Source organism: Zalophus californianus, chromosome 9, assembly GCF_009762305.2.
Source record: "Zalophus californianus isolate mZalCal1 chromosome 9, mZalCal1.pri.v2, whole genome shotgun sequence".
Lineage (NCBI taxonomy): Eukaryota > Metazoa > Chordata > Mammalia > Carnivora > Otariidae > Zalophus > Zalophus californianus.
Window position 1 is genome coordinate 70,674,152 of NC_045603.1, and position 16,530 is coordinate 70,690,681.

At 35.1% G+C, this 16,530-nt stretch overlaps 1 protein-coding gene across 3 annotated transcripts in view; it reads left to right on the plus strand.

Moving 5' to 3' along the window:
* GXYLT1 (glucoside xylosyltransferase 1) overlaps positions 1-16,060 on the plus strand; it is a 46,146-nt gene extending 30,086 nt beyond the window's left edge. For all 3 annotated transcript variants that reach the window (XM_027594432.2, XM_027594434.2, XM_027594433.2), the window contains 3 exons: positions 3,574-3,697; positions 4,009-4,181; positions 10,255-16,060. In XM_027594432.2, coding sequence (XP_027450233.1) covers positions 3,574-3,697; positions 4,009-4,181; positions 10,255-10,416 — 459 coding nt within the window. In that variant the 3' untranslated portion in view covers positions 10,417-16,060. The remainder of the gene's footprint in view (positions 1-3,573; positions 3,698-4,008; positions 4,182-10,254) is intronic.
* The last annotated feature ends 470 nt before the right edge of the window (positions 16,061-16,530 follow it).

The window sequence follows — 16,530 nt, forward strand, 5'->3', positions numbered from 1 at the left end:
TCCCCCCTGATTGTGTTCCCTCTCTTGCTGTCTCTCTCTCTGTCAAATAAATAAAATCTTTAAAAAAAAAAATAGAATGGGGTATGACATAAAGTAGCAACTTAGTAGGTAATTCCTGACAGAGGATAGATGAAAGTTTCAGAAACTGGGCCATTAGTGAGTTATTAAAAAATATTGGAAAGAACATTTCCACATCCATGAAGTAGACATGATGGTTATTTTTACATGTTTGTAAAATGTATGTGATGGAGAACTTTTATTCTATTTTATATATATATATATATATATATATATATATATATATATATATAGCTTATGAGAACAGAGTATCTGAACATCTTACTAACAAGGGTAGAACTCTTTTCAAAGATTAGTGCAGTAACTGATCTTTGGGAATTGATGAGTTCCCAGTTTCTAGCACTGTTGGAACATGCTATGAATAGCCAGCTATCAGTCTTATATTTGTATATAAGATAGACTCATAATGATAAGTATTTTCAAAAGCATACATTATTCTGAAACGAAATTAATTGATCTTAATATGTGCACATTTTGGTGGTAGGTTAGCTAAAATTAGTAAATTAGAACTACATTTTTCTTTTTAAAAATTACAAAACGAGGGGCACCTGGCTGACTCAGAGGATCATGTGACTCTTGATGTTGGAGTTGTGAGTTCAAGTTCCATGTTGGGTATAGAGATTACTTAAAATAAATGAATAAACTTAAAAAAATTCATAAATTGCAAAATGAAATCAGGCTTATAAAAATTGAAATAATTCATTGTACGTAGAATAAAAAGTCTCCCCTTATATAGCATTCTTCCCAGTTTCATTTCTTTGCCCAATGATGTTATAAACTTTGCTATATATTTTTCAGACCTATTAAAAAATGTGTTTTGAAACAGATATACATGTACATAAGCACTTACATCTTTTTTATGCCTTTTATACATCTTCAGTTTGCCTTTTTTACTTAGTAAATATGTAATTGACTCATTTTTATGTCAGTACATAGTCTGTCACATTTTTAATGTGTAAATGAGATAGCAGAGAATGGATGATTTGGTTTTATTGTTTGTGTGTACTAGTATGAGCATGTAGTTATATGGCTGGAAATATCTCATATTTTAGCTTATACTTTCCTGACTATACTACTAGTGTGGAAAATTATATTTTCATTTAATTTTTGGCCATTTGTTTCCTCCTTTGTGAATGGCTGTTTGTCCATACCCCTTGACCATTTCTCTACTTTACAATTTTTTTCTATAACCTGAACTCCTTTTATATGTCATGCCTCTTTTTTTAATAAAATTTTTATTTAAATTGAATTTAGTTAACATATAGTGTATTATTAGTTTCGGGGTAGAATTTAGTGATTCATCAGTTGCATGTAACACCTAGTGCTCACTACATCAAGTGCCCTCCTTATTGCCCATCACCCAGTTACTCCATCCCCCATCCCCCTCCCCTCCAGCAACCCTCAGTTTTTTCCCTATAGTTAAGAGTCTCTTATGGTTTGTCTCCTCTCTTTTTTTTTCCCCTCCCGTATGTTCATCCGTTTTGTTTCTTAAATCATATGGTATTTGTTTTTCTCTGACTGACTTATTTCGCTAGCATAATACCCTCTAGTTCCATCCAAATTTTTTACACATGGCAAGATTTCATTCTTTTTGATGGCTGAGTAATATTCCTGTGTGTGTGTGTGTGTGTGTGTGTGTGTGTGTGTGTGTGTGTGTGTGTGCCACATCTTCTTTACCCATTCATCTGTCGATGGACATCTGGGCTCTTTCCATAGTTTGGCTGTTGTGGACATTGCTGCTGTAAACATTGGGGTGCATGTGCCCCTTTGAATCACTTTTTGTATCCTTCGGGTAAATACCTAGTAGTGCAATTGCTGGATCATAGGGTAGTTCTATTTTTAACTTTTTGAGGAACCTCCATACTGTTTTCCAGAGTGGCTGCATCAGTTTGCATTTCCACCAGCAGTGTAAGAGGGTTCCCCTTTCTTCACATCCTTGCCAACATCTGTTTTTTTTTCCCTAAGACTGCAACTGGACCTTGTAATTTGATCTTTCATTGATTTTTTTTCTTTGAATAGGTATATATCTTTATATATATATATTTATATATTTATATGTATTATATTTGAATGGGAAGAATCCAATGAAGATTTGAACATGGCCTGGTACAAGGTGCCCACCAGCCCTGTCTATTGAATGAGTTGCTAGTCTTTGTTCTTGTACAATTAAGAGTTTCCTTTTCAGATGCTAAGAATATTTAGTTAACTTGCTAAATGACTTATTTCGGAGTTGTCCTTTCAATAAAGTATTTTCTTATTTTTTCCTTAAGTAAGACTTCTTTCAGTCATTTTCCAGATTGTTTTGGGGGAATTTCTGATTATTCTATAATTATTGTGTTTACTGTGTTCTGAAAACTTCACACAAGGGTAATACAGTTAGAGCAGATAATATTTAGTTTAAATATATATCTTTTCCCCTTAGGAATTCTGGCTTTTCTTTGTCTTTCTTAGAGGATAGATTGTTTTTACACCCATTGCGTTTATTATATATCCTAGACTAGATTATCACAATGTCTTTCAAACTGTGTATGGAGGATCAGTTTTGTTTTTTAAATGTACAATTTTTCGTGAGCCAATACTTTTGTAAAAATGATGTAAGTTACTAGAAAAGTATTAGATTAAATAGACCTAAAATTCTGTTGAGTTGCTATAAAGGTTTCTAAATGTTACTCTTAATTTCTGTACTTAATATTGTGAAGGACTTTAAAAATTCACTGTTGTGCACATTGAAAACTGTACTTTGAGGAATATTGGGCTAAGTCTGAAGAGTTTAAGAGTCAAATGAATTGAAAAGGCTTAGTATTCAGCTCCACTGCTTCTCACCCACATTCACAAGATCTAGAGCTCTCCGTCAACTCTTGTTTCCTTGGGTATTTGACTTTGTGTTTTTTAAAAAAATGAGCTATGGGCAACTTTATAGAAGCTGAAAAGGCCCCTGATGAAATTCACTGTTTTTGATTTACCAGTTTCAAATTGATCTCTTTGAAATGTCAATTATAAAAGATTTACAAATCAGTCTGAGTGATAGTGATCCTGGTAACAATAATAGCTAACACTGAGATGTGTCATGTGTCAGGTACTCTCTAAGTACTTTTTATTTATATGTTAATAGGTTGAACCCATAATAACTGTGATATAGACCTAGGTACTGTGTCTAGGCATATGACATAGGTACTAAAACTATCTGCATTTTAGGATGAGGACACAGTCATTGTACTTTAAACTATCACCTACTTTCTCTTTCCCAGTCTTTCCTGACTTACTAGTTTTATCACTTCTATGTTGTAGCTTCAGATACCTTCTTTTATTATCTTTACTGTTCCCAAATAGACAGCCCTACTCACATTTAGGTTTACGTTAGTCACTTGGTTTTATAACAGAAGAAGTTTGCATTTCTTGGTGCTCTGTGATGCTAAGGGAAGAATGGGGAACTATCATTGTGCTGCCATATTAAACATGGAAGCCTGAGGATATTCTTAATGTATTTACCAACAGAATGACATGACAACTGTACGGCTGCGATGGGGAGATATACTTATGCCATTGCTTAAAAAATACAAACTTAACATCACATGGGGGGATCAAGATCTGTTGAATATCATCTTTTTTCATAATCCAGGTAATCATTTAAATTTCTTTTATTCTTTGCATTTGTAAAAAAAATCATAGATAATATTTAGTCAAAAATGAAATGCAGTTATTTGATTTTGGCTTATATTAATGATTATCACTATGTTTAAGACTGGGTAAAACTTTTTTTTAAACTTTTCTTAATATTGTTTTTGTAGGAAAGGATCTAAATGCCAAACATTTTTCACTGTTTTAAATCTTCTCCTGTAAGAGCTGTGTTTTTAAACTAAAAGCTTTGCAGAATGTTGATTCTATGGAATTGGGGTTATTTGCTTCATTGTTTTATTTTTCTTCACATAGAAAGCCTTTTTGTTTTTCCGTGTCAATGGAATTATCGACCAGATCATTGTATATATGGAAGCAATTGCCAGGAAGCAGAAGAAGAAGGAATCTTTATTCTTCATGGGAACAGAGGTGTTTACCATGATGATAAGCAACCAGCATTTAGAGCCATTTATGAAGCACTGAGAAATGTAAGAATGTGTTTTTTTTTTAACTTTCTATGTTGAAATTCTTACAAACTTAGAGAATTTGCAAGAATATACAAAGAATTCCCATATCCTTTACTCATGTTCATTAGTTATTAACATCTTACCTTATTTGCTTTACCATTGGTTCTCTTTCAGTATAGACAGGTTTTGTTCTGAACCATCTGAATGTAGGTTGCACACATCATGCTCTTTTGCTCCTTAAAGATTGTAATGTGTTTTCACTAAGAACAGGGACATTCTCTTATTAACCACACAGTACAGGTATCAAACTCAGGAAATTTCATATTGATACAGTTCTTTCATGTGTATTCTCTTTCGATATAGAACAGTTTCTCAGTTTTTGTCTTTTATGACATTGGCGTTTTTGGAGAATAGAGCCTCTTTACCTTTTGTTCGTATTAGAATGTTCCTCATATTGCCTTGTCTGATGTTTCCTTATGATTAGGTTCGGTGTATGCCCTCCTGGTCAAAGTACTGTGTAAGTAGTGTGAGCTGCTCAGGTGTCACCTTCACAGTCACCTTTGTCTACCTGCCTTTCCTTGGCGATGCTGCTTTTGATCACTCACTCAAAATGTTCAGTTTCTCCACTGTGTAGTTGTCTTTCCTCTTGTAAGCAGTCTGTGGGGAGACTCTTTAAAACCATGTCAGTACCTCCTCATCAAAATTTCCATGCCACATTGAGCATCCATTGTTGGTTCTTGTTTAAACCAGTCTTTACTATGGTCGCTGCAGACTGAGGATTGTCAGCCCTAGTTGTCCTTCTCCGTGCAACTTTGGCACTCAGCATTCTCCTGTAAGGAAGAACCATCCCCTTTTACCCATTTATTGACCGATACATTATTAGTAAGAAATCATTGATAGGTGTTTTTTTTCGATGATTTATAATGTATTATTTGTGTTGATGCCTAAGTTGTTTCCAATTTGGCCATTGGAGTCCCTTTTGCCAAACTCGTCTGCCCATCTGACATATTCCCTTCATTATTTTGGGTTATTTTGGTTGACTTCAGTTTCATGTGTTGTGGTCTGAAAATATGCATGGAATGATCTCGATCTTTTTATACTTGTTGAGGTCTGATTTGTGACCCAGTATGTGATCTATTCTGGAGAATGTTCAACATGCACTCGAAAAGTGCACCCATTTATTTAAAAAGTCTGTCTTTAACCCAAAGATTTGAGATACTGACTTTATCACATACTGAAGTTCCATTTGTAATTTCCGAATTTTCTCTTTTGTTCCACTGGTTTGTCTAATGCTGCACTGTTTTAGTTATAAAGGCATTGTACTGTGTTTCAGTATCTGGGGGGTTACTTCCTCTTCAGAGCCTGTTCTTAGTGTTTTCCTAGCTATTGCATATTTATTTTTCCACAAATATTAACTCATTTAACTCAAAAAACAAACATTAACTCATTAACTCAAAAAACTATTTTTATTGGGAGCGAATTAGTTTCTTATATTAGGAACTGCTGACGTTTTGATGGTGTTGAGACATCTTAATCAAGAGCAAGGACTATCTTTCCATTTGTTCAGGAATGTTTCATAGATTTCTTCATTCAGATTTTGAACATATCTTAAGTTGATGCTTAGGTATTTTATCTTTTGTTGCCTTTGTAAATGGGGTTTCCTTTTTTAAGCATCTGCTTTATATTGAATTTGAGAAAACTGTACTGCCCCTTTCCCACCCTTGCCCCAGATATCTTCTTCTTCTTTTTTTCTTGTTCTTGCAGTCCTCTTTTATGTGATTAAGGTGGGTTGACAGGGAGAGATGACTGTACTTTACATGTCTCTAGTTTGAATCATAAACCAGGTCTCCATGAATATGTTGGGGACCAAAACTTGGGGCAAGTCCAGATGAAGATTGGATTTATGATTTTGCTTAATGAGCTATATCCTCCTGTCTATGCAGTTAATTCACTGATACTTGGGGAGAAGTATATGTGACCACTTATGTCTCATGCAGATGTACTCTTTGTTCTGCTAGACTGTGCCTAATCTTATGGGGACGTGAAGACAGAACATAAGTAAATAATAGGAGTGCTAGTTTGGTTTAAGTGTGGGGGCCAGGAGAAGAGCTGATTGCCTCTGTTTTTTAGACTCTTATTCTTTTTATTGCTAATGACTGGTCTAGTACAGCCTCATAAATAGGAATGAGGATGAAAATACTTAACTGTAATCCATTATGACAGAGACTGTACTGGAACCGTAAGACAGTATAAGAACTTTGTTTGCCTTGAAGAGCCTGAGGAAGCCTTGTTCCTCACTCACAGGAGGCCTTTGAAGTGGGCCTTGAATGAGGAAGAGTTTTCCAGGAGCAGGGTCTATCTGGGCAGAGTAGTGCCTGAGAAAAAGGCTCAGGGGTTTTAACACAAAAAAAACACTTTTTTCATGAAAAGTCCATGGAGAGGTCAGGTGTGGAGCTGTTCAGTTGGAGTGGAGTGCTGGGTGATGGTAGGCAGTGGCTGGGCTGGGATCAGTGTGGTGATGATATGCTGCATCAAGGTGATGATCTGCAATGATAAGGAATTGAAGTTTTTTCCTGGAAATCAGTGTTTCTCAAACTTGGTGGTAGGCAAAGTGCTAATGGCATTGTAGGCTACCATTTTGTATGTTATTTGCTAAGTTTCTTCTCCTGTAAACTAGACAGATAAAGTTTCTGTATAATCAGTTTATCATGATATAGCTATGCTCACTGAAGAATTCTAAAATTTAGTGTTGATGTTCATTTAATGTAGCAGACCTTATATGCCTCCAGAAATCAATTTTGTATATTAATGCTTTATCATGTGTTGTCAAAAGGTGATAAAAATGAAGAAAAGTACTTTTGGGGTTCTGAGACTGCAGAATAGAAAAGAAATGCATTCTTATAAAAATATGATTTCTTTGTTTCCTTTGAGCACTAAGAAAATCTCCATTATTAAGGAATTAAATTTCACTAATTTTATTTGATCTTTTCTTTGATCTTTGGTAAATATATACCTTTAAAAAGCTGAGTAATGGTTTTAAGCTGACTAATTACACTTGATTTAAAAAATAAATCTTTTAAAATGACTTCAAATACTGAATTGATTATTTGTATTTGTTTTGAATCTGTATTAACTATAGCTGTATCTTTCCATTTTTCAACTTAATGAAGATAATCAGTCTTTTATGGTGCTCTTGGTTAGTGTTTTTATCTTCCCTTATCTATAATTCAATGAGAAGTGTAATTTTTAAAAGCAATGTATTCAGACAAGGGTATTTATGCAAGTTTCAGACAGAAGCTTAGTCATTGCCATTGAATGCAATGAACAATATGAATTATAAAGGATATGAACCATCTTTAAAATGTAAATGCATGTCTGTGTCTTCCAGCAAATCAGGTTTTACAGTCCATACATATTTGTTAAATATTAGTTGTTGAGTGAATAAAAATATTAAGATTAAAATGGGAACAGAACATTTTATTGCTCTGTAAGGTATTTTCTGCTTCATGTATTTCATTCTGAATTACATTTCTTGGTGGTTCTGTGTTAACTTTGAATTACTTCACATCCTGCTTATATTTGCATAACTGTCTCCACAAGGGAGTCGTCCTGAGTGTTTCCCTTCTGTGCTATGGTCGTCCACCTTGTCTATGGGGGATACGTTCCAAGCCCCCCAGTGGATATCTGAAACTACAGATAGTACTGAACCCTATATATACTGTTTTTTTCCTATACATACATATCTCTGATAAAGTTTAATTTATAAATTAGACACATAAGAGATTAAGAACAATAACTAATAATGAAGTAGAACAATTATATAACAATATATTGTAATAAAGGCAGAGAAGGAAGAGTGAAAATGAGTCAGGCATAGCATACAGTGTGGAAAATGGAAAAAGGTCTCCAGTCAGGTGAGGCCACATGTGGGCTCTGGGAAGGGGAACACCTAGATGCAAGTTATGTCCTGCACAGCTCTGCAGTGCTACAGATTATGTGAATGGCAGAATGTGCCATGACTTCAGGCTCTATTTATATGGGTGGCAATTTTGGTAATTCATCATCTTTTCTCTAAAAGGTCAAATTAGTTGTGTTATATGTGGACTAAAAGAGCTCTAATTCACGAGGCACTGTTTTTATTTTAGAAAAATCTTCTTCAAAATACTTAGGGAAGAAAAAAAATTTTTTTTTAATTACTCATTTACTTAAGTAATCTCTACACCCAACATGGGGCTTGAACTCATGACCCCAAGATCAGGAGTCGCACGCTTCTCTTACTGAGCCAGCCAGGCGCCCCATGAAAAAAAATTTTTTTAACCACAAACACTGGGATTTAAATAACATGAAAATGAATGAACTGAATATCAGGTACTTCATATTTCTGGAAATTAACTTTTAAACACCTTTGTAATGTCATTTTATTTTCCTTTTTAAAATTTTTTTTTTTATTTTTCATTATGTTCAGTTAGCCAACATATAGTACATTATAAGTTTTTGTTGTAGTGTTCAACGATTCATGAGTTGCATATAACACCCAGTGCTCATCCCAACACGTGCCCTCCTTAATACCATTACCTGGTCACCCATGTTGTCATTTTATTTTCATTGCTTAGAAAAACGTCATAGTTTGGTCTTCCCGTTATTATTAGCCTCTCAACCACAGTCGTCTAAGGATGTTTTTTGTATGCATTGAGATGTTACTTGATAAAGGTGATAAACCTTGATAAAGGCTGCTCTTTTTCAACATGGCTGCTCTTCTTAACCCCAAATAAATTTTAGGCGTATCCATATACAGCACTTTCAAACAAACAAACAAAAGACCAATCCAGCTTTTATTAGTTTCTCCCAGTTACATGCCAGTTAGTACTGTTTTCAGTGCATTCTTCCTAGTTAAGCATCCTCTCCTCTTTTCGTTTTTAATCTTCTAAACAGTGTTTATCTTCAGTGCACGTGATTGGGTTTAAAAATCATCCCAAGAGTGATGGTTTCATGCAGTTAATGCTCATATTTTCTTTCTGAAGAGATACTGAGGTTCATCATCTCTTTACATCTCTACATTGATAAAAGCCATGTTACAAATTATCCTTTAAGTTTATCCTGTTCTCCAAAGATTGGCTATGGCTTCCCATAGACTCACTAATTGCGATTCAAGTGGCACTTGCTTTCCTCTTCCTCAGTGTCATGGTAGTGAACCTTGGGGATCACCTTAGGTCATTTGAGCCCTCTGAGATGTCAGGTTCTGCATTTCCTTCAGGAGCTTGCATTTTTCACTGACTCTAAACTTTCACATAAAATATTCCATTTTTAAACCCCATCTATCTTTCTAATTGAAAATATGCCTAGTGGCAAATGCCAAATCAAAAAATATAGCTGGTTGAAAACACTAAAATCACAAGTTATAATACCTGCTACTACAGTGTTTTTCAAAATGTATTCCTTGGGATATTGTATATTTTACAGTAAAAAAGGACTCTGGTCAAAATATATTTTGGAACTGGTGGGCCAAACAACATTCAACACATGTATTTTTCATTTTACTGTTTACAGTTTTTCATGTGCCGGTGTGAGTTCCCATGAAGAGTGTGTGATGTGGAGCGGCTCCCAAATGCATTTACCCATGGGGCTGCTTTGTATAGTTAGGGCTCTTTGGGAAACCCTGAACTGTGCTGTCATTTTGCATTCATTCCTCCCACTGCATGCCTCTCTCAGTTCTTTGTAGTCTAGCCTCAACACTATTATCGGAGTGAGTTTTGGCTTTCCTTAGTGTCTCTCAGATACATACCTTCAGAACTTTTGGTCATCATCTCACAGCAGTCGCTGTCTCTAGGCCTTCTCTGCTCTTGCACACGTTCTTGTCTTGGCTTGAAATGCCGTGCCTCCATTACCTCTTCTCTGAAAAACTCCCTGATGCCCTCAGTGATTTACTGTGACTAATGTGAGATCATACATCCATTTAATTCATTGAAAATATTTGTTGAGCATATGTACTTTTTGTGAGACTAAGTGGAAGTTATCAATATTAAATTGAGGAAGTTTAGAGGATAATTGAATTTTCATATATATATATCTTTGTCTTTTTATTTTCTTTCTCTAGTGTTCTTTTAAAGATGACAACATCCGTTCCTTATTAAAACCTTTAGAACTGGAACTACAAAAGACAATCCATACGTACTGTGGAAAAATTTACAAAATATTTATCAAACAGCTAACAAAAAGCATACAAGATCGTTATGATAGACCACCAAAGGAAAGGTGATCCTTGGTGACCGTTAAATCAAATGAATTAAAACAACAAAATATCAGAGGACATGTATGAAGGAATGGTCTTGGATGAAGTGTTCAGGAAGGAATTATTCATCTTCAGAATAATTGTTTCTCCTGAAGAAGTTAAATGAGTATATATATTCATGTAATGAAGAATAAGTTAAAGTCTTGGACTCCAGCAAGACATTTTTGATCTCTGATGTTTTGTAATGTTATTTGCTGTCAATCCAGTATTGATGAAAATATTGAATGGTTTGTAGCCTACAGACTTTGGTTGACTCTTCTCAAGTGAGTAGGAACAGTAGGGGTGTATGGATGGAGAAAATGTACCTCATACACAGTGAAAACACTCAAACTGTGAGTATAGCAATAATTTTATGTCAGCACTAACCTCACTTTAAATGTGTGACAGAAAGTTTACAGGAACAGAACAGGTTCTGTTTCTAAAGCAATGTGATGTAACTGATGTAATCATTGACAATCGATGTGTGCCTTTATACATTTCATCTCTGTTTTAAAATACTCCTGTGACAATCATGTTTAAAATTAGATTATAAGTAAGCTGCATGTTTAAAATGGAGCTATATAAGAAAGTGGGAAAACCATAAAAATGTTGGAGTTTTAGTCTGTGTGTGTTTGTGAAGTGTAGTATTTTCATTTGTTTATGTTAACCTGTGTTGCCAAAACTCAAATCTGAGATTGTTAAAAAGATATTTTTGGAAATTTTCATCACTTTAAATGAAAATTTTCAGCTTTACTGGGCATTCTGGACAAAAAGTATGCTGATCATAAAGTGAGAACCTAACTAGTATACTTACGTGATTGTGGAAAATGTGATGGACCAAAAGGCATAAGCTATATACTTCCTGTGAACAGTAATTTTAGTTACAATGAAGCAGAAAAAAGTGGTCGATTTAAACTTTTTTCTTCTACCTCAGAATGGCTTTACAAGATACTTTTGAAGAAGCAAATGTAGAGAGCCTTACTTTAAGTCAGTTGGACAACGTTCATGGATGATTTGGATTAAGAAGATTGTTATATCTGAGTATAGAAAAAGTAGTTTTGATTGGGTTAATGTGCATATCTTCTTTTTTTGAACATCACTTAAGACTTTTTTTTTAATCTCGAAGGTAAGAAAAAGATTACTTCTCAGTGTTCTTGACTGCTCTCTAACATGACTAGAGAGTCTGAGTACTTACCATGTACCGTGCTGTGGCATGTATCTCATCTTATTAAGTGCTATATGGTTATTCTTCTTTTTCCTTTTTTGATATCTTAATGCTTAGGTAGAGAAGGAAAAATGAAGAAAAAAAAAACATGTGAAAAAAGTGATCAGCTTTATAAAGATAGAGTGTCCTCTGTGAAGACATGGCATATGCAAGAAGACATGGTTAGTGCAGTTGTCCCCTGTCTTTTGCAGTTCAATCAGGGCAAACTGAGAGAGGAAGGTGTAAAGAAAGGCAAATTAGAAGTTGATAACCAGCCCAGCACTCTTTGAACAGATGCGTTTAGAGCACACAATCTGTATGTCCTTGGCAGAATGCCACGGTGAATATAAGCACTTGTGAACTGTGCTGATAATTGAGTTTACTGAGTAGAGAATTAGAATCCTAGAATTTTGAAGTTTGGAGGGTATATATAAGATCATTTCTAATGGTCCCCAAAAGAGAACTTTGCCTGTCTAGATTAGACTCTCGTGGGGAGCTTGTTGAGCATGGATCCCCGGGCTTCCCCTTTAGACTTCTTGGACACTGTGTCTAGGATAGGGGCTGCAAATGTTTTTTTAATGAAGAGATTTTAAAACTACATAAAAGTAGAGCGAACAGTACAGTGGTACTCATCGCCCAGATTAAACCTTAAATATCTTACCATATTTGTGTCATGTATTCCTTTTCCCTTTGCTGAAATATCTTAAAGAAAATGCCGGATAGCCTGTTATTTCACTGCAATGAGTGCTTTGGTAACTACAGTGACATCATACCTCCTTTGACTTCATTTACTATCCATTCCTAAGCAAATTTCCTTAATTGTCTCCAATGGTAGATTAGAGTGCAAAAATAAGTCATCTTATGATTCTATTTTTAATAAGCATCTCAAATAATTTTGATGTCAGCTAGTTTGGGAAATACTGGGAGTCGTTTTGCCAAGCTGAAGGTTGAAGTTAGGATACCATAATTCTTGGCACAGATTATAAATGTGATTCTGAAATATTAGAGGAATTGGGGTTATTGGCAAGATATGAATTGATATTATTAGTAAGTTTCTTAGGTTTAATTTCCTCAGTGAACAGGGAATCGCAGCCCCATGGGCTCTAATAAAGTGGGTTGGGGCTATGTAGTGTGTGGTCATAATTTAATCCAACTGGACTATATATCTCTGGTTTTATGTTGTGGCTTATTTACACTGTCACACACTCCACATTGTGGATCAGTTAGAAGGTTTTCGTCTGGTTTTATTCAGACCTGACCTAATTGGGCATTTTACCATAAATTGGGATATGGTGAAAACTTTCTACTTAGGGACTATATTTACCTAAAATTTAGGATATCAGAGAAAGTCCATAACAATAGTAAAATGAGTTTTCTGAATTTATCTTTAGATAAGGTAACTTTTTCTATGAGAATTCTTAAGAAATGCAGTTCTCAGCATTAGTGAGGTTAAATTTATAGAACGACTTAGAGAATATATTTCTTTTCATAAAACAGTATATCTATGCAGTTTATATAAATTACATTATATATTCTTTGAGTCTTTGTATTAGAACAATTCTGACCTCAGAACTATCTCTGGGCTACAGTATTACCAAAGTGGAATGACTTTAAAATGTAGTCATACTTCATTTGTATGAAATAGCCATCTTAAAAGAACTTGGAAATCTTAAGGAAATATATATTGTGATTTACATTTTAAAGCAATACATAACTTTTTTTTCCCCCTGTGAAGAATAGCTCATAATGTATAAGGTAACCCAGTTATCTTTTGGACACTTTAGAACCTGAAATAATATTACCGCTTAACTCATTGCTCTTTGATCTCGCCTCCTGTCAGATGTTACTGGTATAATGGCAAAAAACCAATCTGTACATTATATCTGGATTCTTTCCTTGGATGGGGACCTCAGGCATATCCTTTCACCTTCTCTGTGCCTTAGGTTGTAAACAATCGATATGCTCTTCCAACCTCATGAGTCTCAGAAGTCATAAGTCAGAAAGTTGTGACTCCACAGAGATAATGGATCTGAATGCATTCTACATGGCTAATACATGCCACACACGAGCATTAGTGTTGAAGTTCTGTTTTGCCTCCTATACAGATCATTCTGTTTCCTTAGGGTGAATGTTTTCTGACATGTATTGTATCTCCAGTAAGAATTTGCTTATATTATGTAAGGAGGAGATTTTAAGGAAGAGAAAGCAGAGAAGAAAGGAGTGATTATAAATGAATGCTCAAAAAAAAAAAAAAGAAGGAAAAGAGAGAAAGTGAGAAAGGTGAGGAAAGAGAAGAGGGTAAAAGTGAGAATGGCAAAAGGCAGAGTAAGAGAAAAGATGGAATGAGAGTGGGAAAATCGAGAAGTGGAGGTGGAGAGAAATGCTGTGGAAACTGTCACTTTTTGAGTTGTAGGCCCCCCACCCTGTGCCCCTGTCTGCCTGCCTTCTGTTTTTAGTTCGTGAGGCCCTCCGGGGTCAGGAAGGGTACTGGCTTTCATGGAGGCGGGCAGCACAACTACTTTGGTTTGATGTGTCAATACTAGAGTCCTGTTCCAGTCACTCTACTCACTAATTTAGTGATAATGATTCAACATTGTATTTCTTGACTGGATCCCAGTCAGTTGTTGGATTATATAAGACTAACCACATGGATAGTGGGTGGAGGGGACGGCTCAGTTAGGTTGGAAGGGGCCCCAGGAATCTGTTACAACAGTTTTCCAGATGATACTGATAGGAAGCCAGATTTGGGAATCACTGCCCCCCCATGGCAGTAAATCATATCTATTGATTCCTCAGTACGCATACTTTCAGTGGAACCGTTATAAATGGATTTAAGAGACGAGGAGACAGGAGAAACACATTGAAGGGAAAAGCCTGAAAAGATACTTTTCAGAAGTTTGTATTGTAAGTAATAAATACCTTAATAGTAATCAGAACCTCTTTGAACCATTTTAGAAAGATCATGGATCTGTTGTTGTTTTTTTAAATACCTTTTTTGGTCCTTAGAGTAAATAGAGAAGGATAGTAGTGGTGCAATATGTCAGGTATGGGGCCAGTTATCCATTTATTAAATGTACTTTCAAGTGTCTTAAAACAACAATTGCCTTATTGCATTTTAATATTTAATAGAAGTAGATTAATGATTTGTAACAGTTATCCTTTTTACATTGCCAAAGCAACCCTTTTTTGCCTCTTAAAGTCTGGCTAAGTTGTTCCAGTGTTCGCTGTTTCCTAATTTACTGAACCGGAAACCAGATTTCTAAAACTAAGTTATATAAACTTAAGTCTAAGAGGTGGCACAGGAATGTTCTGTTTTTTTTTTTTTTAAATAAAAATGAATATGATGTTAATTCAAATGTCTAGGAATTAGAGAACCATGAGAAGAATATGGAATAGCATGTTGGACTAGGCAATTTAAAATTGATGAAAATAAATGTCAAATTTACTTTTAAATGGAGAACAATGTATTGTCACCTCATTTCTACCAATAATTCCAAATGTCTAACGGGATTATTTCTTTAGAATTTTCTTTAAACTCTGTTTTTAAACAAAAAAGTGCCTTTCAAAAAATGGGGAAAAAAAAGAAAGGAAAATTTCTCTTAACTACCAATACTGTGAATGCTATTTGGAGAGTCTGTGGTCAGGCATCTTAATATCAGACTTAAGAACTGATGTGGAGCCTTTGCTTATGTTTGGTTTATATATACAATCTGAATTTGTGAGCATATTCACACACATAATACCATAGCAACTCCTTGTAAAACATGAAGAGAACGCAAGTGTTATATTCCATTTAAAAAGTAAAGCGACTTTGACTATGTATGGCAAATAGCTGTTTTCAACTTTGTATAAAATCTCTTCAGGGAATATTGGAATGTTATGCAAAAGTATAATTCAGGGCTTGTATACCCATAGAGTATGTCATCCATTCAAGACTTAGCAGAACCCACATGCATAATATGCATTGTCACCAGTATTTGAGAGCTGGACCAGTGGTTTTTGATGGATGTTATAACAGAAGATCTGTGAAGGAGATCGTGGTTTGCACCTGTTCCCAAAATAAACTGGAAAAGTTGCAGGTGTTTCAATTTTTCACAGGCATTTTACATAAATATATTAATATTTTCAGTAGTAATGGTTCTAAAGCTGCAGGAAGGCATGTTGGCATACTGTGACATGTAGAAATTACTACCTTTAAACTGCTTTTTACCTTAAAATATTATGATTTTAGGATAATTTGGATATCTTCCTCCAAGTATTTTGTGTATCTTAAAATTTATTAAAGGGGAATAAGATTCTAGATTTGGGTGTAACCTGAGAATAATGGAAATTGCTTTGTTCTGTATTGGGGGAGTTCAAGTCATCTTTTTCTTGAGAAACTGTATTGCTGTTGCTAAATAAATATGTACTCCATAAATGTTTAATTTCCTCAAATAGCGTGTCTGAATTATTCTAGCCATCAAAAACAATTTTGGAATCTTTAGGGTTGGGATGCTTGATAACCAGGAGCCTAGGCAGTGGGCAGTTTCTGGAGTGGGTATTTCTGCAGCCAAACAATGTCATCAGGAAATTAAGTACTGTCTATTTTTCCATTACCATTCTCACCATGTGAGCTTGGTCTCACCACATGGCCCCAGAGTGACCACTAACATCCAGATTACAGTCACAACCAGAGGCAGAAATACGTCTTTGTTGTAAGAGGAAGGTTCTACTTGTTCTCATAGCCATAATAGTATCTGTGCCTAAAACAGTCACTTCGCAAAGGCAATAGAACTCACAGTTTACTCAGACCATGACGATTTGCCCCAAACTTAAAGATGGCTTCTCCTTGAAGAATGGCTGCTCAGAGGAAAGGGAACAGTTGGTGAGGTAGAAGGGTTGGGAGCTTGGGAGATAGC